At 44.3% G+C, this 19,642-nt stretch overlaps 1 protein-coding gene across 3 annotated transcripts in view; it reads left to right on the top strand.

Moving 5' to 3' along the window:
• The first annotated feature begins 426 nt into the window (after window positions 1–426).
• LOC135370219 (T-box transcription factor TBX3-like) overlaps window positions 427–19,642 on the top strand; it is a 64,878-nt gene continuing 45,662 nt past the window's right edge. For all 3 annotated transcript variants that reach the window (XM_064603921.1, XM_064603923.1, XM_064603922.1), the window contains exon 1: window positions 427–1,595. In XM_064603921.1, coding sequence (XP_064459991.1) covers window positions 1,216–1,595 — 380 coding nt within the window. In that variant the 5' untranslated portion in view covers window positions 427–1,215. The remainder of the gene's footprint in view (window positions 1,596–19,642) is intronic.

Genomic DNA, 19,642 nt, shown 5'->3' on the forward strand with positions numbered 1-19,642 from the left:
AGTAACAGCCGTTCCGCTAACGGTCTTAAGTTTGCCGTCTGTCTAGAGTATTTGACAGACACCTCCTTTTCGCCTTTCCACACATTCATTCAAGCCGTCCCACCACAATCCCGCGAGACATTTAATTTCCGACTAACCCACCAGATGGCGACACATATTCCGCGTCGGCGAGCGCTCTGCATGAATGAAGCGCGAAACGGAGGGGCTGGATCGCGCGTCGCGACTACGATTGGCTCTGTTCATTCCTACCCGCCAATGAGCGACTCCCAGCTGAGCTACCCATCCTTCTCAAGCAAGAGAGAAAGAGAAAGAGACAGGGAGAGTGAGAGAGAACGAAAAAAAAAATCTCCACCCTGCCGATACGAACGAACGCTGCCCGTTGCCGTGCTCTCTCCCACAACTCTCAGTGGGGACGGCTATCGAGCGGGCGGCAGCGGGGTCCGATGTCGCGACGCCGTGTCACGCTGTTGTGACAACTTGTTTATTCGTCACCTAGTCGATAAGATAAGGGGCGGAAACCCCCTCCCTACGCCAAGAATCCCCGTGGAGATTCTCGTGACATCCGACGACAACTCGCACACGTCCTTCTTCTTCGCCGTGTAGCGACCATGCTCTGGATATAAAGAAAGGACTTTCGTCGTGATGCACTGTGCTGGTTCTCGTGAATAGTGTTTCGAGTGTACGATGTCCCTGCAGCTATTGAACGGCGTTGATTGAACGGCGTGGAACTGTGGCTTGGCTTCTGAACTGCGCAGCAAGAAACAGGTGCGACAGACACAGCTGCAACAGTGTGGTGTTTCGATTGCTGAAACGTTCTGCGACGTCAAGACGACGGTGGTGGTCCAGAAATGTGTGTGCAGAGCAGGTACTCTGTGAAGACATACTTCTAGTGGACTGTACCTCTGCTTTTAAGCCAGGAACGTAGCTCGCGTTTTGCGCGTCTTGTTGCAGATATGCGAAAACGACATTGAAACGCCTGTGTGATTCCCCTGGGTTCGCTCTCCAGATCAAACGCAGTGCAAGGAACATCTGAGGCGCATTCTCGACAAAAGTCAGTCCTAGCAAAAGCGTACCGTGTAGCTCAAGAGCATCCCTATCAAGCGATAGGTCCTTGAAAGCTGATCACCCAGGACACCAAGAGGCAGGCGAACCCTCTTGCGGACAAGGGAGCAGTGGCTCAAGACTGCAACGCAGGGCAGACCTCCAGGGCCCGGTATGCGCTTCGACCAGACGGATTCGACCATGGCGTTCCACCCGTTCCTGCTGGCTTCTGGCGCGGGGACGTCCGGGCGGACCACGGACTTCAGCATGCACTCAATCTTGAGTCAGCCCTACCTGCCTCTGGGCCTACCGCCAGAGTGCTTCCCGGGACCACCGCCATCTTTGTTCCACGGCGGCCCGTCAATGCAGGGAGTCCCGACACCCCTGACTCCCGAGGACATGTTCGCGGCCCACGCGTTCAGACCTCCCATGAGGCCCCTGGAGCCAGAGGATGACGGTGTTCAGGACGACCCGAAGGTGACATTGGAAGGAAGGGATCTCTGGGAACAGTTCTACGCGTGTGGTACTGAAATGGTGGTCACCAAATCCGGAAGGTCAGTGCATGCAATTTCCTCAATGATTTTCGCTAGGCGGCGAAAATAGTTAGCGACGGCGAAACACAACAAAAGCGTAACGTGTGCATTTATAGTCATCGCTGTCGTGTATGCAGGTAGCCTACCGTTGCAGAGCTTATACCGTGGTACTATGGCACGACAACAACAATTACATGGGTGACGATGGGATGAGGTGATTCACCTGAACAATTGCGGTACCATACCTCAATGCATGTGTGTTGCTATATGAGTGTGATGACGGTGAAAAAGATGAGGCGTACACACATTCGCACACACACATGACACACGCAAATGAGATATCACACACGCGGGTGCGCACGAATTCGTCGAATCACAAACGTATTGCGGATATGAGATTTAATGACCTGAGATATATCGAGGTAATCTGACTCGATATATACGACAGGCACCTGCCAGTCAATAGTGCATTGTGTAAAAAAAAATGAGGAAAACAAACCAATCTGATCAAACAGAGGAAGAGCACGTAACTGCTGCAAGTGATGTGGAGTTGCGGGCCTCAGATTATAGTGAGGCCAAAATCTCCATTTTATTTTTTTCTTAAATCCAACCAATCAACCAAGAGCACGAAGACAGGTGCATGCATAGGTGAAGGAACGAACAATAGAACGTTATGTGGAGAAAAACTTTGAAAGCTGTATAGCAATAGCACTAACAGAAAACGCTTGTGTTGAAGAAGGCTATATACTCTTGTGGGGGTGGACTGTATACATGCAAATGACATATGTCATTGTCATATGCGCGTTCTCACGTTGGTGAATTACAAAGTGCCTACCTAAAATGAACGATGTATATAGTACATTGCAAAGATAACAACGTATTTCTCGTCCCAACATGCTTGTGACTCGAGGAAAAGAAAAGACGTGTAAAAGAATGACAACATCAGTTCAACAACAGCAGTTGTTACTTTATTCGACCCATGAATTTGACATGATGCCAATACGTAGCTTTAACATTCTGCATTCCATATTTTCCCATAATTTATTATTGTTGTTGCAATAAATTAAAACATTAGCATCAATATTCTGTCGGTGTTGCGAGAAGGGGAGGTGGGGGGAGGGGGTATAGACCCATGCACAGGAAAATGGAAAGAATGTAGAACATAGAATACATCGATTTGCTGAAAAAAAAAGGAAAAACGAGGGAAAGAATGACTGGAAGCCGCGTCAAGTACTGCAGGCAAACGAGAGAGAGAGAGAGAAAGGACACTGAAGCTATCTAAATTTATTATCGCAAAAGCTTTCATGGAAACGCAATCTAACTGCATGAAAACGTGTGTGATAATAAATTTAGATAGCTTCAGTTGTATTTTGTATGTATAAAAGTGAGAGGGGGGATATACGTTTATTTGAAAAATGAGAGAAATATGGGATCAAGCAATAGTGAACCAAATAAGGAAATGAATAAATTAGCTCCCTGAATCCATTCCAACGCCATGTCACCCAGCCCTTTCGATTTTCTATTGTGGACTTCGTGGTACCATGCGCTTATCAATTCTCGCACCACACTCCAACAGCAACAACTTTATTGTAATGATGGTGATTGGAGAGTTTCATCGCCAAGACCGATACTCTACCCTATTTCTGGCGCTAATGTCGTGAAATGGCATACTCACAGTGAGGACTCAAAGTCCTATACGGACCCCACACTCCACTTCATTAGTACATATGTATGTATTTTCGAAGACCACCATCATTTCTTTAGATAAACAAACCCCCCCCCCCCCCCCCCCACCACCACCACCACCACCACCATCATCAAGGGGGCAAAAACGTACATTTTCTTGACGATTTTTATCGGAACAGCCTATGAAAATGAAACAAAAAAGAATGACTGGGAAAGGGTTGGAATAGGATTGTGTAGGATAAACGATGCATCGGTGAACAAATAGACCGGTATACTATAGCAATTTTCTTTCACAGATAACTTTATTGCAGAAAGAATTTGGTGGAGTTGCTTTATAGAAGGCAGGCATCGTCATTAAAGGCTTTGTAAAGTTGTCATTAAATAAATAAATTAATTAATAATAAATGAATAAAAATACACGTAGTTACACTCAAAATTACGCTATGGTCTCATAATTCGGAGGTATACTAAACATAATATATTATATTACACTGCTGCCCAGAAATTTGTTGGTTTGGTTTGTTGGAAGAAAAATAAATACAGTAATTAAATAATCGACAACGAGTGTATAAGGCTGCTTAGAAGTTAAAACAGAGGATGGAAGACGCATTAGGCGTTTAAAATTCGCATGATCGTCATCGGCTTAAATATCCTCCTATAAAAGCGTCAAAATAATAATAGTAATCTTATCAAGAATCACAAAAGCGCTGACCTCTCCTTCAGTTTGCCCTGTGTACCACCCGCAAACCTTCGAGTGCACACAGGTTTTGTTATGCTTTCGTAGCAGCGTATATTGTTACGACCTAAGCAGCACAACATGTTGGCCCAATATAGGGCCGGTGTTGCCAATATTGGCCCAACATTGGACCAATATTGGCAATGTCGGGCCCATATTTGTCCATTGGTCCAATATTGGGCTATGTTGTCCTGTTTAGGTCGTAACAATATTAACATGCACTTTGCTAATTTTATCGCTAGTACCACGTTTCGGAGTTAATTTTAAAGTAGCAGTGATGGCTGTCTAGATTAGATTAGATATAGCTTAGGAAGAAGAAGAATAAAGGGTAAAGGCTGGGAGCTGGTGCACGGTCGTCTATACTGCCCATACAGTGCGGCATATATGGGCACCGCACACCGTGACGAGAACGGCAATTCGGTGGCATGACAGGCGCGCAGGAGCATACCGCCGCTCTAACTCCCAAAAGACCCTACAAGTGCGGCATTTAATATCACACGGCGGCTGTGTTGTACATAGCTGCGCTATAGTAGCAAGATCACAATTCGTAGCTGAGGACTACAGCTGATACATTTTAAATTGGGAAAGAAAAAAGTTACAAACTTGTGTATATAGCACGTTATCCTTATTGGCCGTTATGAGACTTTCGGCCATAATGAGACTTGGACCGTAATGAGACTTTGGCCGTAATGAGATGTTGCCCTCGTCAACTGCTGCACTCGTACTTTTTCCCGTCGTAACAATCACACTTAACAGGACAGTTGCGCCGAGCGCTCGCTCTCCTATAGCGGTGAATCAGTGCCCCTCCTGGGCATATCGCTTGCGTGTTTCTATCATGGAAAACGACGCCAAATTGTGTACGTCTTTGTGCTATCACTCACCAGTTATTTATTTTGTAAGTGCTTGTATATTTTGCTTGCAAATGCATGCTTGCATTTTGTACTGCCTGAGTATAGTGTACTGAAGTGTATTCCAGTATACTTGTATAGCGGAGAAAAGTATGCTTGGAGGAGAAAACAAAAACACAGAGCTTGAAGAGCAAACCTCGCGAAAGGCCAGACAGAGAAAACCCGATTAAAGGGAAAACGAAATAGAGCTTGGTCAAGATATAAAGGAAGGGAAAGAATGAGCAAAGTACATAGGTCAAGAGAGAGCGAATATGTCGTCACAATCCGAGTGGCATAGTATAGGTGTGCTAGCTTAGCTCAACTGATATAGCCCTGGAAGGGTAATCCAGAAGATGTGGGTTCGAGTCCTATACAGCTGGCTAACCTTTCAGTGACTTCCTTCTTTCATACGGATATAACACAGGACAACACGCATCTCCGAACGGTCCGAACGCAAGATATCTACGAACATAGCCGTTGTATTTGTCTTGCATGTGCACGTTGTCAATAATGCAACTTGGGGCGAAACGCTATGCACGACGGCCAGATGAAAGATATTCACGTGAAGGAAGAAATTACGCAAGTACCTTCTTACGGATCATTATCCTATATACGACAGTAAAGCACGCATGCACTCATAAGCGGTTCACGATAACCGGACACTTCATTACGAAAAACACTAATTTCGCTTCGGTGCGCGATTATAGACAGGGTTGAACGTAACGAACTGTGCAGTGACGCATAAATCAGAGCGCGGTTCCAACGTGTTCAGCGAAGCTCAATTTTTCACGTCCAGATACATTCGGAGATTAGTTGGGCGTGGTCTGTCATTACGGATACGTCGTCAGGTTCGAATGTCCATCGGTTGTTTCGTTTCAATATTATCTGGCTTCCCTCGCGCAGGCACGAGTTGATCTGGGCGTAAAGTATATAGGCCCGATCTACTCAACTCCTGAGCACGTATATAGCATAATCACAGCAATCGAACGGTTAGCACCAATCCACCACGAACAACAACAACAACAACACCAAATAAATCTTGACTATGACATGGGGTGATTCACCACTGGAGAGCGGTACACTACCCCATTGCACGCGAAACATTAGATGTGAGATATGTGTGAAGCAACGCGATTTCAAGCATTTCAAGCGTTTTCATTTTCTTTTATTTAATTTATATTTTATTTATATCCACAGGCCGACCGCTGTGGCGTCGCAAACCTCATGATCTCAGTGGCTCATGATCTCAGTTGTGTCGCGACTTAAACCCCCAATTATCAATTGTCTTTTATTTATTTATTATATTTGTTTATTTACAAATACCACTGGCCTCCAAGTATATATAGGAGTGGTACAAGGGAGGAACAGATTCAAATGAACGCATAAAGCTCATCACAAAACATCACAGGCGTTTCTCAAGTCTGGACGTGAACTGGTCAATATTCCTTGCCGACACCATGTCGTCCGGAAGGTTGTTCCAATAGTTGCGCGGGGGGAAAAAAAGGAAAAAGTTAATGCATCAACTCTGCTGCTGTATCGTTTTATGTAATACCTGTGTGGGACGGCTGTCAGGTAACGCAGTGTATGGATCCGTATATTGAAATTAATTTTTCTATTTATCATCAAGTGATATACACTTCGCAGCATATGTACTGCAAGTTCAAACAGGGACACGATAGCAAACCCCGAGTACTGTACTCAAAATACCGTTTTTTTAAATAATTTTTGAGTGTCTTAGTAGTATAGTAGTATAGCGTCTTACTTAGTACTTTTTCGGAAAGGTATTTGTGCTCTACTGAAAATACTTTTCCACAGTTTTCTACTCGATACTGTAATTATTTTTCGTTTGTCTTCATACCATGTTCAGTTTCAGGGTATATCCTTGCTTCCATGGTCTTTCGCTCTTCTTTTGCAAAAACAACTTATCGACCAGATGGATTCTTTTTGAAGGAATAAGAGGAAGACGAACACCGTGAAATACAACTTCTACAACGAGCCAATAATGCCTACGCAGAAAAATAGAAAATAAAAAAAGGGAAAGAAAAATACAGTATTCGGTTTCATGACCAATAAACAACACATTAAATACATCTTAAATACTTTCCGAAGTATTTGCTACTCTAATTACTTTATCTTACAAGTATCTGCATATACTGTTTCCCATGTTTTCCCCGTTCATCGTCATTAATTTATCTGTTGTTGTTGTATGTCAAGTATACGCTCGCGCTTCAGTATTAAATACATTCGTATATAGTATCTTGTATATGTCTGCACGACAGCTATACACTATACACCCAGAATATGACGAGCAAAATAACATTCTGCATATGATCATAAAAGTATAGAACGCAAGCAAGCTTGTGCGTGGACGCTAATAACTAATAAAGTATAATATTTCTTTGAATTCGAGGTAACAGACAAAACATGAAGTACAGCAGGATGAGACTCGTACCCATCAATGTTCGCCGAGTTGCATTGGAATCAAAGGGCGTTCTTTACACGTGAATGTCGCTGTCACAGAAGCTCCGACACTTCCCGATAAAACCGCATAGAAAAAATTATCGTTTTGCATAATTGTGTTTCATCTATAAACTTTGTTGTAGCTCAGTATTTCGAACCGTACGTTGAATATACGCCGATGAGAACGTGCAAAGCTAAGTTAAAGCCCCACAAAATACTCTCTAAACGTCCCACGAATTATTAAGATTGATTTTGCAGAATTTATATTAAAGGAGCGAGACGACAAAATTATTTTAAAAGAAATATAAAAGATATAGCCTGCGATATGCTATATTTCGCCGTGCCAGCGCAGAGCTAAATCAAGATATTTTACTAGCTGCGTTTTTATGCAGGCTGACAAATGAATGGAAATATGCATCCACGAAGTTCAAGTACAAGTTCACCAAGGAAGTTCACCTTCCTCGCTGAACTCGATGTCGACGGTCAAGCATACATTATGGAGTTGAGACCGAGTGCATGTGGAACGACGAAATGATGTTCGAGTGAGTGTGTAATCGAGGGTAGTGTAAATGTTGCCAAATTGTGCCAAGTGCGTATACAAAAATATATAGTGCTGCAACAAATTGCGCTGAGTGAGTCAGTTCGACCTTGTGATACTCATTCGTTGCAAATTACAATTATGCTATAACAATCGTTAGCATCGTTAACAATATTTCGCGGGGCCTTAGATTTGTAGAAAAATGCACGATCGCGAAATTCGCGAAGATTACCAACACTAATTTTTATTCCACTTTTTATAATTTTACAGGTTTTATTTACAATGCGCTGACTTCCTAAAAAGAAGGTCAGTGTTAACACCTGTCCATGATGAAATTTGTCTGAACACAAGGAGAACACAGACGATCACAAACATATTCTTCTCATTCGTCATACGTCTCATTCTCATCGTCTGCAGACGATGACTTTGAGTGGTGCAAACATGGACGGATGTAGATAAGACAATAAACACGTCGATAATCAACATTAATGATCATATGTGGTTGAGGCCCGTGGGTTGAGAAAATGCATACGAACTGAGCGAGGCTGATAACGCACAGGAGACCCACACTCTTAAAAATGAACTTCACCGCATAGCACGCTCCTAGCCAGCCATAATCTCGAATGATATCGTTATCTGCCCTGATTTGTTGAAAACGGTAGGCGTACGCCTTTTTTGTGCCAATTATGAACAGCATAAGTGACACAAAAAAGTCGTACGCCTCCCGTTTTCAACAAATCAGGGCAGATAACAATATCATTCGAGATTATGGTTGGCTAGGGGCGTGCTATGCGGTGAAGTTCATTTTTAAGAGTGCAGTAGAAGTCAAGCTTGCAAGATATTTGGGGTATACGCAAAACAAGTGAGCATCCAACAAAATAAATAAATAATCGAAACAATTTCTTCAGACGTGCAAGCTCTCCATCATCTATAGGATTTCGCTGGTCAATGCAATTTTTCTGTCGAAAATCGCCGCCTGCCCTTCTCAGTTCTGGAGGAACGCCTCGACGCATGCGCCGTTGAGACACAACCAAGCTATGTGTTCGCTGCCCGGGTGGTCTGGGGCAAGAGCCGAGATCACGTATCAGAGCAGCTATAGTCTGTCACCATAATCGTCCCGCAATAATTACGGCAATTAACTACTAAGAACCTTGGCAGAAGCATTGTCGATGGAAGGAGCGACAAGGGGATTGGGTTTCTGCGGCGGCGCGGCTTCCAAGAGGTTTTCAGCGCACAATTCCGCGAAGAAAAATGATCTCCCCCCCCATCGGCCTGCCCGTGCTATATTGTTTAATTCCCGAAACACACGCGTTAGTGGACTCTTAGTACAGTGCCTTCTATTGTATTTCACTATAACAATGTACCGTCTATTTACACTCCACTCATTATCGTCCAAACGAAGTGTTGTTGACGGCAGATTGTTGCACTCTAAAAGAGAACTTCACAACATAACACCCGGAAGGTATCACTGACAGTATCCGAATCCGCATATAGCACCCGCGCATATCCGCAAATGCGCTATAGTTGAAATAAGTTTGTCCGCATCGATCCGCACATCCACAGTCGTCGCACTTGTATAGGAGAAATTCATGCCGCCGAGACTGGGAGGTGGCACGGGTTCCAGTCCTGTCACCGGCTGTACTGTCTGAGGTTTTCCCTGGGTTTTCCGAAGACCTTTCAGACGAAAGTCGGCACAGTTCCCCCTGAAGTCGGCCCAGGACGCATACTAACCCCCCTGTCCCCCACTCCTTCCTGCTGTCCTCTCTTCATCTGTCCACGCCCTGTACGCCGCTCATAGCCACAGTTGCCTCGCGGCGCTAACACGAAATTAAAAAAGAAAAGAAATTCGTGCATGATGCAAACGTTACGCGTGAGAGACTTTTTTTTTTCTTTACAGAGCACACGAACTTCGCAGGAACATTACATCATCCATAGTTTTCTATTAATAGCAGTTAAAAGCACAGCGATGCAACGTATCACACAGTTGTACACGTCATTTTGAATTCAGTAATTACTTTCAATTGCGACGACAGAGGCATTAATGGTTATTTGACATGCGCACTGTGCCGCGCGCTCCCGTAAGTTATCGCCTTTGCGTACGTAAAGTATAGCGTTGGTGATCCTGCGCATGCGCAAAATATAAAGAGAGCTTTCGCGCAGGGCGCAGAAACACAAGGCTACCCTTTAGGTACGCAAAGGCGATAGCGTACGATGCCCTAAAACTCACTATTTTTACAAATCGGGACGTCGCACAGACATCTGCGCGGATGCATGCACGTTATGACCGCACCCGTGCACACGCGCATAGCGGTTGGTTGCCTGAGAGATTAAAAAGCTACGTACCTCCCGTCCTCTGTTTACGCACATGGGATAGTGACACGTTGGTCGTATTTCTGACGTCACAAGTAAATTTGCAAAACAACTTCTTCGTACACCCAACACTGGGAGATGTCAAAAATGAAGCGACGTACTTTCAAACGCACTTTGGTACTTTGAAAGGTACTTCGAAACGAGACCAGATCCTTCAATAATGACTGAAACGAAACTCTGCATATCCTATAGACATGAATTAGGTATCAAATTTATTATTTCGTTTCGTGACTGCTGCTATATAGCGTAAATCGAGAGAGCAGCCGTTGTCGTCCTGCTGTGCCTTCGCGGCTTTGTGCTGCCTCTTCCAATTGAAACGTAATAAATTAAAATCGAATTTGTATCGTTATATTTAATTATTTAATAATCGTATCGTTAATATTTATCGTGTGGCAAACAAATATATCGTTCATCGTATCGCGGGTCATACGCACAATTTAACATTATAAGGTTAAAAACATTATAAATTATAACTCTATAAGGTTAGCTCCCGATAAGTACGTTTTCCCGGTCACCATACTTGCGCAGTTGGCCGCGATCTATACCTGCGCGCGAGGCAAGCGTCAAGCATTGAAACGAAATAAATTTAAATCGAATTTGTATAACGCTATATACTCCCAGTGCGACAGACGAATATATCGTTTGTCGTATCGCTGCTCAAAATAACGACTTTACTTAAACAGCAACTTTATACTTATACACACAATTTGACATTATAGCGTTAGCCTTGAAACCTTATAAATTATAACTTGATAAGGTTAGCTCTCGAGAGGTTTTCCCGGTCACCCAATATGCGCAGTGGGCTGCGATCTAGCTGCGCGCGCGGCAAGCATCATGCATCGAAACGAAATAAATTGAAATCGAATTTATATAACGCTATATACTCCCAGTGCGACAGACAAATACATTGTTCATCGTATCGCTGGTCAAAATAACCACTTTACTTAGACAGCAACTTTACTTATACACACAATTTAACATTATAAGGTTAACATTAAAAAACTTTATAAATTATAACTTTATTATATATAAATTAATAAATTATATATATATATAATTACAACTTTATAAGATTAGCTCTCGAGAGGTTACGTTTTCCCGGTCACACTATGCGCAATGGGCCGAGATCTAGCTGCGCGCGCGGCAAGCACCAAGCATTGGAGGCGAACGCAGCCGCGCCACGAGAGGAGCAGTGAACACCACACACTCTACAATCGATTTTGTCATTACGGAGGGGAACCGTTATTTATGGGGACGCAATTTCGACTGTCGCTGCAGTGTTAGCGACTCTCGGGTCCTTCTAGCTCTGTCGATTTCGCAGACGACAAACATTAACGTTCTCAGCGCACCAAACAAACACACGCAGATATGTGTGTGTGTGCGCGCACTTGAGTGAAAGATCGCTTTGCTTGATGAAGTGTTGTGCCTCGCATCTCATGCGCTTCCCGGTTACCATTGATTCATTCCCCGCTAAATGGCGGTTGATTTTTGCGAAGGCCTCCTGTGGGTGAAGAACTATATTTACGAACAGAAACTGGCGACAAGCAAGCTGTATAGGGAGATTGTGTGTTTTTTAACATTAGCAAGAGACAAAAAATGACAAAAGATGTGCAATTTCAGAAAAAAAATATATATTCGATATACTGAGCCGTCAAGTTCTGATACGTCACTGTTTTCGTCCCAATTGCACCCGTAGTTTTTTTGTTTTTTTTTTTACAAAAATAAAATTGAAAACTACTTCAAACACTGTGTCCAGGTTGCCACCAAGTTCACATTGCTCGTCAAGTGGGGCGACAAAACAACATTGCGTGCGCATAACACTGGGTCTAAAAAAAAAAAACGGATACTCGTCGGTTACATAGCCATCAGGAACAGCAAATCATTCTTGGGTACATAAATCCTGTGTCTATGGTATAGTTTACCATATATACTGTGGCGGTTATAGAAGAGCCATAAGTGATGAGTTTCAGTGTTACAAAAAAAAAACAGAAAGTCGTTTGATGGTATTTGTGCACTATGTATACGTACTAAAGTTCCCTTATATGATCTGTCAATAAGTTTGCAGCATTGATTCAGCAGCATTGATTTGGGGGTCTCATAAACGGGTGTTGGACAAAGTGACGGAACGGCAAAATCTTGTGACGAGGAACAGTTGCAAAAGCCAACCGAGATAATCAGGGAATTCTGTTCCTTAACAAACCGAATTGTATTAAAACAAAATCAGCTTTGTGGCACATGAGTGATGAAAAGTAATCAGAAGCAGGTTGCTGCCACGATTATCCGAAAACCGTCAGACACATGATTTCTCTTTCTCTCTCTTAGTATAGGCAGCTTCTGTCTGTTCTGACCTAGGCTCACTGAAATTCTTCACGCACCCCGTGCACATCTACATGATCTACTCTAGCGCGTTTGATGGATGGATGTGGAAAGCAGGAGATCGCATAGTGCATTTGTCATTTGAGCTTTACTTGTTCTGGGAGAAATATCAGCTTTGTACTTTTTACCTGTTCCGATGTAGGAAGCTTCGACGGGTGCATTCGTACTTTAGCAAAAAAAAGTGAACGTTATGTCATAAACGCATTTTCGAGATTTCTTTTCTTTTTTTTCACTGAATTTTATTTGTCAATGCATTGTGTCAGTGCTTAGGAAGAAGCGAGGTATGCAGCTTGGGGAAAGAGAAAAATATGCCTGTTCTGACGAAAAAATTGTGCGGATTCGAGAAAACGGATTCGTAGACGAGTCGAACAAGTCGATGGATATATTCCGGTATTTATAATTACTTTATTTTGTTAATGTAACGTAGGAGTTATAATAAGAGATAAATAATAAATTTTAATGTGGATAGAGAGGAACGTGTGAAGAAGTAATTCCGTATTGGTACACTGCTGCATTGCGGCCGACGTTCTCTCTCTCTCTCTCTCTCCATATGTAGGTTCCTAATGCTAGTTCTACAGGGTGAATTCAGCAAAGGTTACACATTCCGATCGCGTCGTAAAAACAGAAGGTGACGTCTCTTGCGCTTCAAACTTTGCACACTTATAGTCATTTGTCTCAAGTTTCATCAATATTTTTTTTTCAAACGTTACCATTTTGTAGAGAAAAAGTTAGAAACAAAGCCAAATTCTCACCCCATACATTTCCTATGGCTAATACTGCCCGAAAACCGCTATGTTTTGCTCTCTCTGTTTGACGTTCACATCACCACGTATGGCACTGCCTCGAAACCATGTATCTTGTTCTTGGGTTTTCTTTGGTTCTTGTTTTGCTTCGTCTCTAGGCAGCGCTACCTATGCGTGGTGATATGAATGTGAAGCAGACAGAGGGAAAAATGGCGGTTTGCGTGCGGCCATATAGGGAATGCATGGACTGAGAATTTGCTTTGCGTCTAACTTTTTTTTTTCTCTACAAAGTGATAGTATTTGAAAGAAATAAGGGTAAAACTTACTGCGAATGACTATCAGTCTGCAAAGTTTGAAGCGTCAGGGACGTTATCTTATATTTTTACGTCTCGATCGAAATGTGTAACCTTTGCTAAATTCACCCTGTACACTCTTAAAAATGAACTTCACCGCATAGCACTCTCCTAGCCAACAATCATCTCGAATGATATCGTTATCTGCCCTGATTTGTTGAAAACGAGAGGCGTACGCCTTTTTTGTGACACTTATGCTGTTCATAATTGTCACAGAAAAGGCGTACGCCTCCCGTTTTGAACAAATCAGGGCAGATAACGATATCATTCGAGATGATGGTTGGGTATAGGAGAGTGCTATGCGGTGAAATTCATTTTTAAGAGTGTATATACTGCCGAATAATAAGGTCTACCTCTGTCACATTGATTCGCACTCCGTGCGAAGGCGCCATTAAACGCTTCGCACACAGGGGCAGTGATGTCGCTTTGTCGAACGCCTTTGAGAGTGCGAAATTATTGATGCGTGTTTCGCATTATTTATGTATTTAAACGGCGTAAGCGGGCAGAAAATAACGGAGACAACAAATCGGTATCGCTTGTTTGCGTTTGTTATTATTATTATTTTCTCGAGAAATATAAGCGCACACGACGAAGTGTGCCACGCCCTTTCTATGTATCGCAGCAGGTAGCGCCAAAAAAGAGAAACAGAAAGAACTAGCCTTCCCACGTGTATATATACACATCAGCTAAGAGGAGGGATACGCTTTACACACCTGCATCGACGACGAAATTGATATTCGGAACAGCAGCGACACCTGGGCGGAAAATGATATCTTTTTCTCTTTTTTCACGCTTGCTTCTCATTTTAATCTCGCTTCTCCACACACTTATTTTCTTACGCCTTATCTCTTGGCATTCGCCTGTATATATATATATATATATCGAGAACATGCACCTTACGGTTAATGCTACTGAAGGCAACGCAGAATGCGCCAAATCATAGCCGGGCTCGTATACTGCAAAACACCAAAGGTGTAGACGGCAGATTGATTGATTGCTTGATTTTAAAAGAAAAAAATGGAGATGGTAGTCTCGAGCCACTCGGGACTGGCTACTCCAGGACGCGTTATTAATAAAAGAAAGGGAAACTACACTCTTAAAAATGAATTTCGCCGCATAGCACGCTCCTAGCCAACTATCATCTCGAATGATATGGTTATCTGTCCTGATTTCTTGAAAACGGGGGCGTACGCCTTTTTTGTGACACTTATGCTGTTCATAATTGTCACAAAAAAGGCGTACGCCTCCCGTTTTCAACAAATCAGAGCCGATAACGATATCATTCGAGATAATGGTTGGCTAGGAGCGTGCTATGCGGTGAAGCTCGTTTTTAAGCGTGTACACTAACCTCGTTTCGAAGTGTAGACGGCAGAAAACGTCCTGTTCACGTAGGTTTACTGTAAAGTGTTCAACCGCAGCGTGGCATTGCTTAAGTTCAAGATGAAACTACCTTTGTGTTAGTAGCAGTAGTGACTAAATCTCACAGCTCTGCTCTCAGAGCTCTCTTCACCTTTCTGGATACCATCGACTTCGATCCTTATTATGAAGGGGCTCATTATTTCATTCCCCGCATCACCACCAGCAATGGGATAGAGTATCACCTCTTGCGATGAAACTGTCCACTCATCATTTCACAATAGAGTTGTTGTTGTTGTTAGCTCTCACAGTACGAATCACAACAAACAAAATGAAGTGCATGGAAGCGATGAATGAGGAAATTTGCCACTTAATTTGGGCTGCCCCAGGGCACACTGATCTGTTTTTGATATGAAATGATGACGGTATGAGCAAATAACGATCCAAGTCATTGGCATGATATGATCGATAACACATGTTCATGCATGCCATTCCCAAAGTGACCTACGCCGCGGAAGGACCATGGCAGTGAGCATGCGCATGGCTCAAGCTGCTGAGCGAAAGTGATACATATACACGATAAGGATCACCATGCTTGGAGATTTTTTATTTGGACTTATCCTTGCTTTGGTTTGGAAAAGAAGGACACTATAGAGAGGTTGCGCATACACTACCTTACCGGCTGAACCAGCACGCTTAGGGTGGGTGGGATTCGCTGCCAGATTTCTAGAAGGGTGTGTGTTCCACGAGTCCTGAGGAATGAAATCACAGACTGGAACACATCTTATATACCAAGAGACATTTGGCCAGCCACGAAGCCAGCCACTTCGTGTGGTGGTGTTGGTGGTCATTGGTGGTGTTTCACATGTAGGTTCTCGCATTCCGCAAGCGGAATAATGCAGAAAAGACGTTGCATACGTTTTAAAGAACGGCATACTTGCCTGCAGAGGCAGAGCGCTTAACCAGGTATTTCACGCTGTTTTGCCTTGCTGAGACTTCGCGGCACTGTTGATGCCCTTTGACTATATAAGTGGGAACACCAAACTTGAAGAGGGGAGCACTCCTAACGAATGTCGTGGAAATCTAGTCTACAGTGTTTTATTTTTTTTCTATGCCTTTCACAAATTTGTGTTCTAAAATGAGCTCGGTTCACATCAAGAGCATAGCGGCTCTAGATCGATTGACTTGGCAACGGAATATTGTCGTTTGCCAACCTCAGTATTCTCAGTTTCACTTCGCGCAGCACCGTCGTCTCATCCTCGTATCATTTCTCCGAGAAATTCACACGGCATTTGGCAACAACGCCGCAAATAACATTTCACACCGTGTGGTTTTTCATATGCGAAATACGTCAAAAGCAGTCGTCCTGTGTGCTAATACTCTTCCAGTCCATCTTTTGTCTTGGGTGCTGTTATACCAACATGTCAGAACACCGACTACCTTAACTTTACACGTTGGCACTTCAAAAGCGTGCGGCATTACCGTGGAGTGAATGGACCGTATACGACTGCAAGTATATCAAATTTCTTCTCCGCTCATCGACACCCATAAAACGGAAAAGGAAGCCTCGCACGCAATCTCTGGAGCAGGCGACAGCGGAGACACCATGAGAGCGAAATGGTGACGTGTTAGCAGCGCCATCTAGATAAACTTAAAAGGCAGGTGCGTGTCAAAGCGGAAGGCGCCGTCAACCGTTGCGTCTTTCACACGAAATACGACAGTTATCATGAGGCCTTTGTTTTGGTCGCCATTGTTCAGGAAGTCACATGACTGCTCTGTGGGCGGTCTCCCTTTTCATCTGCAGGTTCATTTGCGGAAAGCCCTGTCACATACACCGAAGTGAAATGCGTGACGACGTGTCTCTTTTTTTTTGTTGCCGACTAAGCTCATTCTTTGCGGGTTGGCTGTGCCTTGCTATGTTGTCACGTATACGCCTTGCGCATTTCGTATATCACTGACGCAGGCGGGTAATCCAATTAGAGTGGTGGCGACGAGCTTCTATGGGCACCAAACGAGTAACTTGGTCCCCTTGTGAACGCACCTAAGGGAGTGTTAGGATATGGCATACCGAAGCGCAATGTGGAGTGACGACTCTTATCTGTCTGGGGACCCCATTTCTAAAATTCTCTAATAACCCTGCAGTTTTGCTGATGTACCCGTAGACCATATACTGCAGCCGTTGAAAGTGAAAAGGGGGCAGAATTTCTAAAGCTGAAAGCACTATGCTGTAAGCTACGCTTCCAGTGCCCTATACTTTTCACCATGTTTTTCAACCATTTATACATGGACTGTGCACCCCCTTATATGTCAGTTGGAGGGCACGTGTTAGCGAGTAAACACAACAACAACAACAACAAATAAATTGTGACTATGACATAGGGTGACTCACTGCTGGAGAGCAGTACACTACCCCATTACACGAGAAACATTAGATGTGAGGTATGAGAATGAAGTTAAAGTTCATTGAGCTATCCTCCACTGGCTACGCTACGATGCCCGAAAAGAAGAAGAAGAAAAAGCACGCATGAAGGATGCACCAATGGTCATTGAGGTACAAAGTATTGACTCTACAGTGCTGGCGTGCTGGCCATGTCACGTTGAGACTGGGAGGTACCCGGGTTCGAATCCCGGTGCCGGCTATGCTGTCTGGGGTTTTCACTGTGTTTTCCTCAGACGCTTTTAGACATATATCGGTACAATTCCCTTAGAAGTCGGCCCAGGACGCACATTCCCCCAGGGCGTCAGTCGTGACATTGCCCTCCACAGTGAGGCCGGCAACGGCGAGCCCTTTCATCAGCACCACCACCGGTAGACAAGAGGAACTCCAAGAACATCAGAAGACATCGACGGTGTTGCACGAGACTCTGACATGGGCCAAGAATTGCAGCCGGGTTGAATGTCTGCCCACTAGCAGTCCTCAACTCAGCACAGAGTTGCCGCCTCTCCGTTTCGTAGAGCTCACATTCTGTTAGGACGTACTCAATGTTCGCCACGACGCCACCCTTGGAGCAGATAAATACTTTGCTTCTTGCGCTATACTGAAATGCAATTCAACGAATGCTTTTCCAAATAAAAAATGCGCGAGGCCGTAGCTTTCCAGCTTTTTTTTTTTATGGTTCCCAAATGAAGCGAGCCGCCTTTTACATTTCCTGCAGCCGTTGAAAGCCACAGCAGGGACGGTGTGGCGGTGTGGCGCTACCCTTACGTGGCAAGGCAGGGCACTTGCAGTTGACACACAATATTCTCCCAGGCGACCATCGCAATCGTGCCTATTAGTCTTTTCCAAACAATGGTGTCACATAATTAGACGGTGCTGAATGCAGGTGAATCGACGAGGGCTTCCATTAAGCCTCATTGTTATTCGCGATCCGCGTGATCTGAGGTCATCAATCAGCTCCGCATTTCCTTCGGGGCTTTGGTCTGTGCAGCTGTGTGAGAGAAAGTACACGTCCCATGAGGGGTACACGTACAATCGGTCGGGAACCCCTGGATTGTTTCATTATACAATGGCACAGTGTTGCAAAGCCGCCAGACCTGTCTGCTTTCGAAGGTCCCCGTTACCATACCATACGTTCCAACACTTTTATACACTTACACGTCTGTAAGAAAGCATTCGTGAACGTCACACGTTCACGACCAAGCGCGTTACGTAAGATGTGACTATAGGGTGCCAGAGCAATGCCACAGAAGGCTTGCTTATAATGCTGCTCTCATTGCTTCGCACGGTGGTGGTGGTGGTTGCTGAAAGGCCTTACGGAGATGGGCAACTTTAGGACTAACGCTCTAGTGGGAATGTGACCGTCCTGGACCGACTTCTAATGGACCTGTGCCGGCATACGTCTGACAGTGTCTGAGGGAAACCCAGGAAAAACCCTATAGAAAGCACAGCCGTCACCGGGACTCGAACCCGGGTACCTCCCAGTCCGCAAAGTGGTTGGTCGGAGGCCGGAGGAATAGAATTCTTGAAGGCGAGCAGTGTTCTCCAGAAGCCTTAGTCTCACGTCATGGCATCAGCTACTATCCGTTTTATTATTTCCCCAGTTCTACGCCTTTCTAGCCCACCATACTGCTATGATAACACGTTTTCTACCGACCCTTGGTGCTCTTTCTTGCCTTCATTTCGTCCTCCTTTTTGTTCTGTACTGCACAGCCACGAGACCTTCATGCACTGCACGGACCTATAGCGTGCACTTTGTATGGAAGGCTACAAGAAGTAAACGAAGGGCTAAGGTGTACTATCACTTTGCTGTGCTACTAGAGAGACACCAAACACCGATCTCATGTCAGCACAGAACCTAACCGGACATACATAAGCGCCGGTGTGCTGGACTGGAAGGATTTTTTCCAGAGCGCAAAGCCGTCCAACCAACCGGGTATTCCCTTCCCGCAGGCCAACGTGAATACTCTCCGGACCGTTGCACAAAGAGGAGCGACAGATGGTCTGCCTACCACGAGCCTCCTGTAAGTGCGGAGGGACATACACGGTGTTTACACAAGAACACGCCCGGGAGGGGGTTCCTGATCCTCCCTTATGCTTCTGTTGTACGCCTAACCAATCACACG

Source organism: Ornithodoros turicata, chromosome 10 (assembly GCF_037126465.1).
Source record: "Ornithodoros turicata isolate Travis chromosome 10, ASM3712646v1, whole genome shotgun sequence".
NCBI lineage: Eukaryota > Metazoa > Arthropoda > Arachnida > Ixodida > Argasidae > Ornithodoros > Ornithodoros turicata.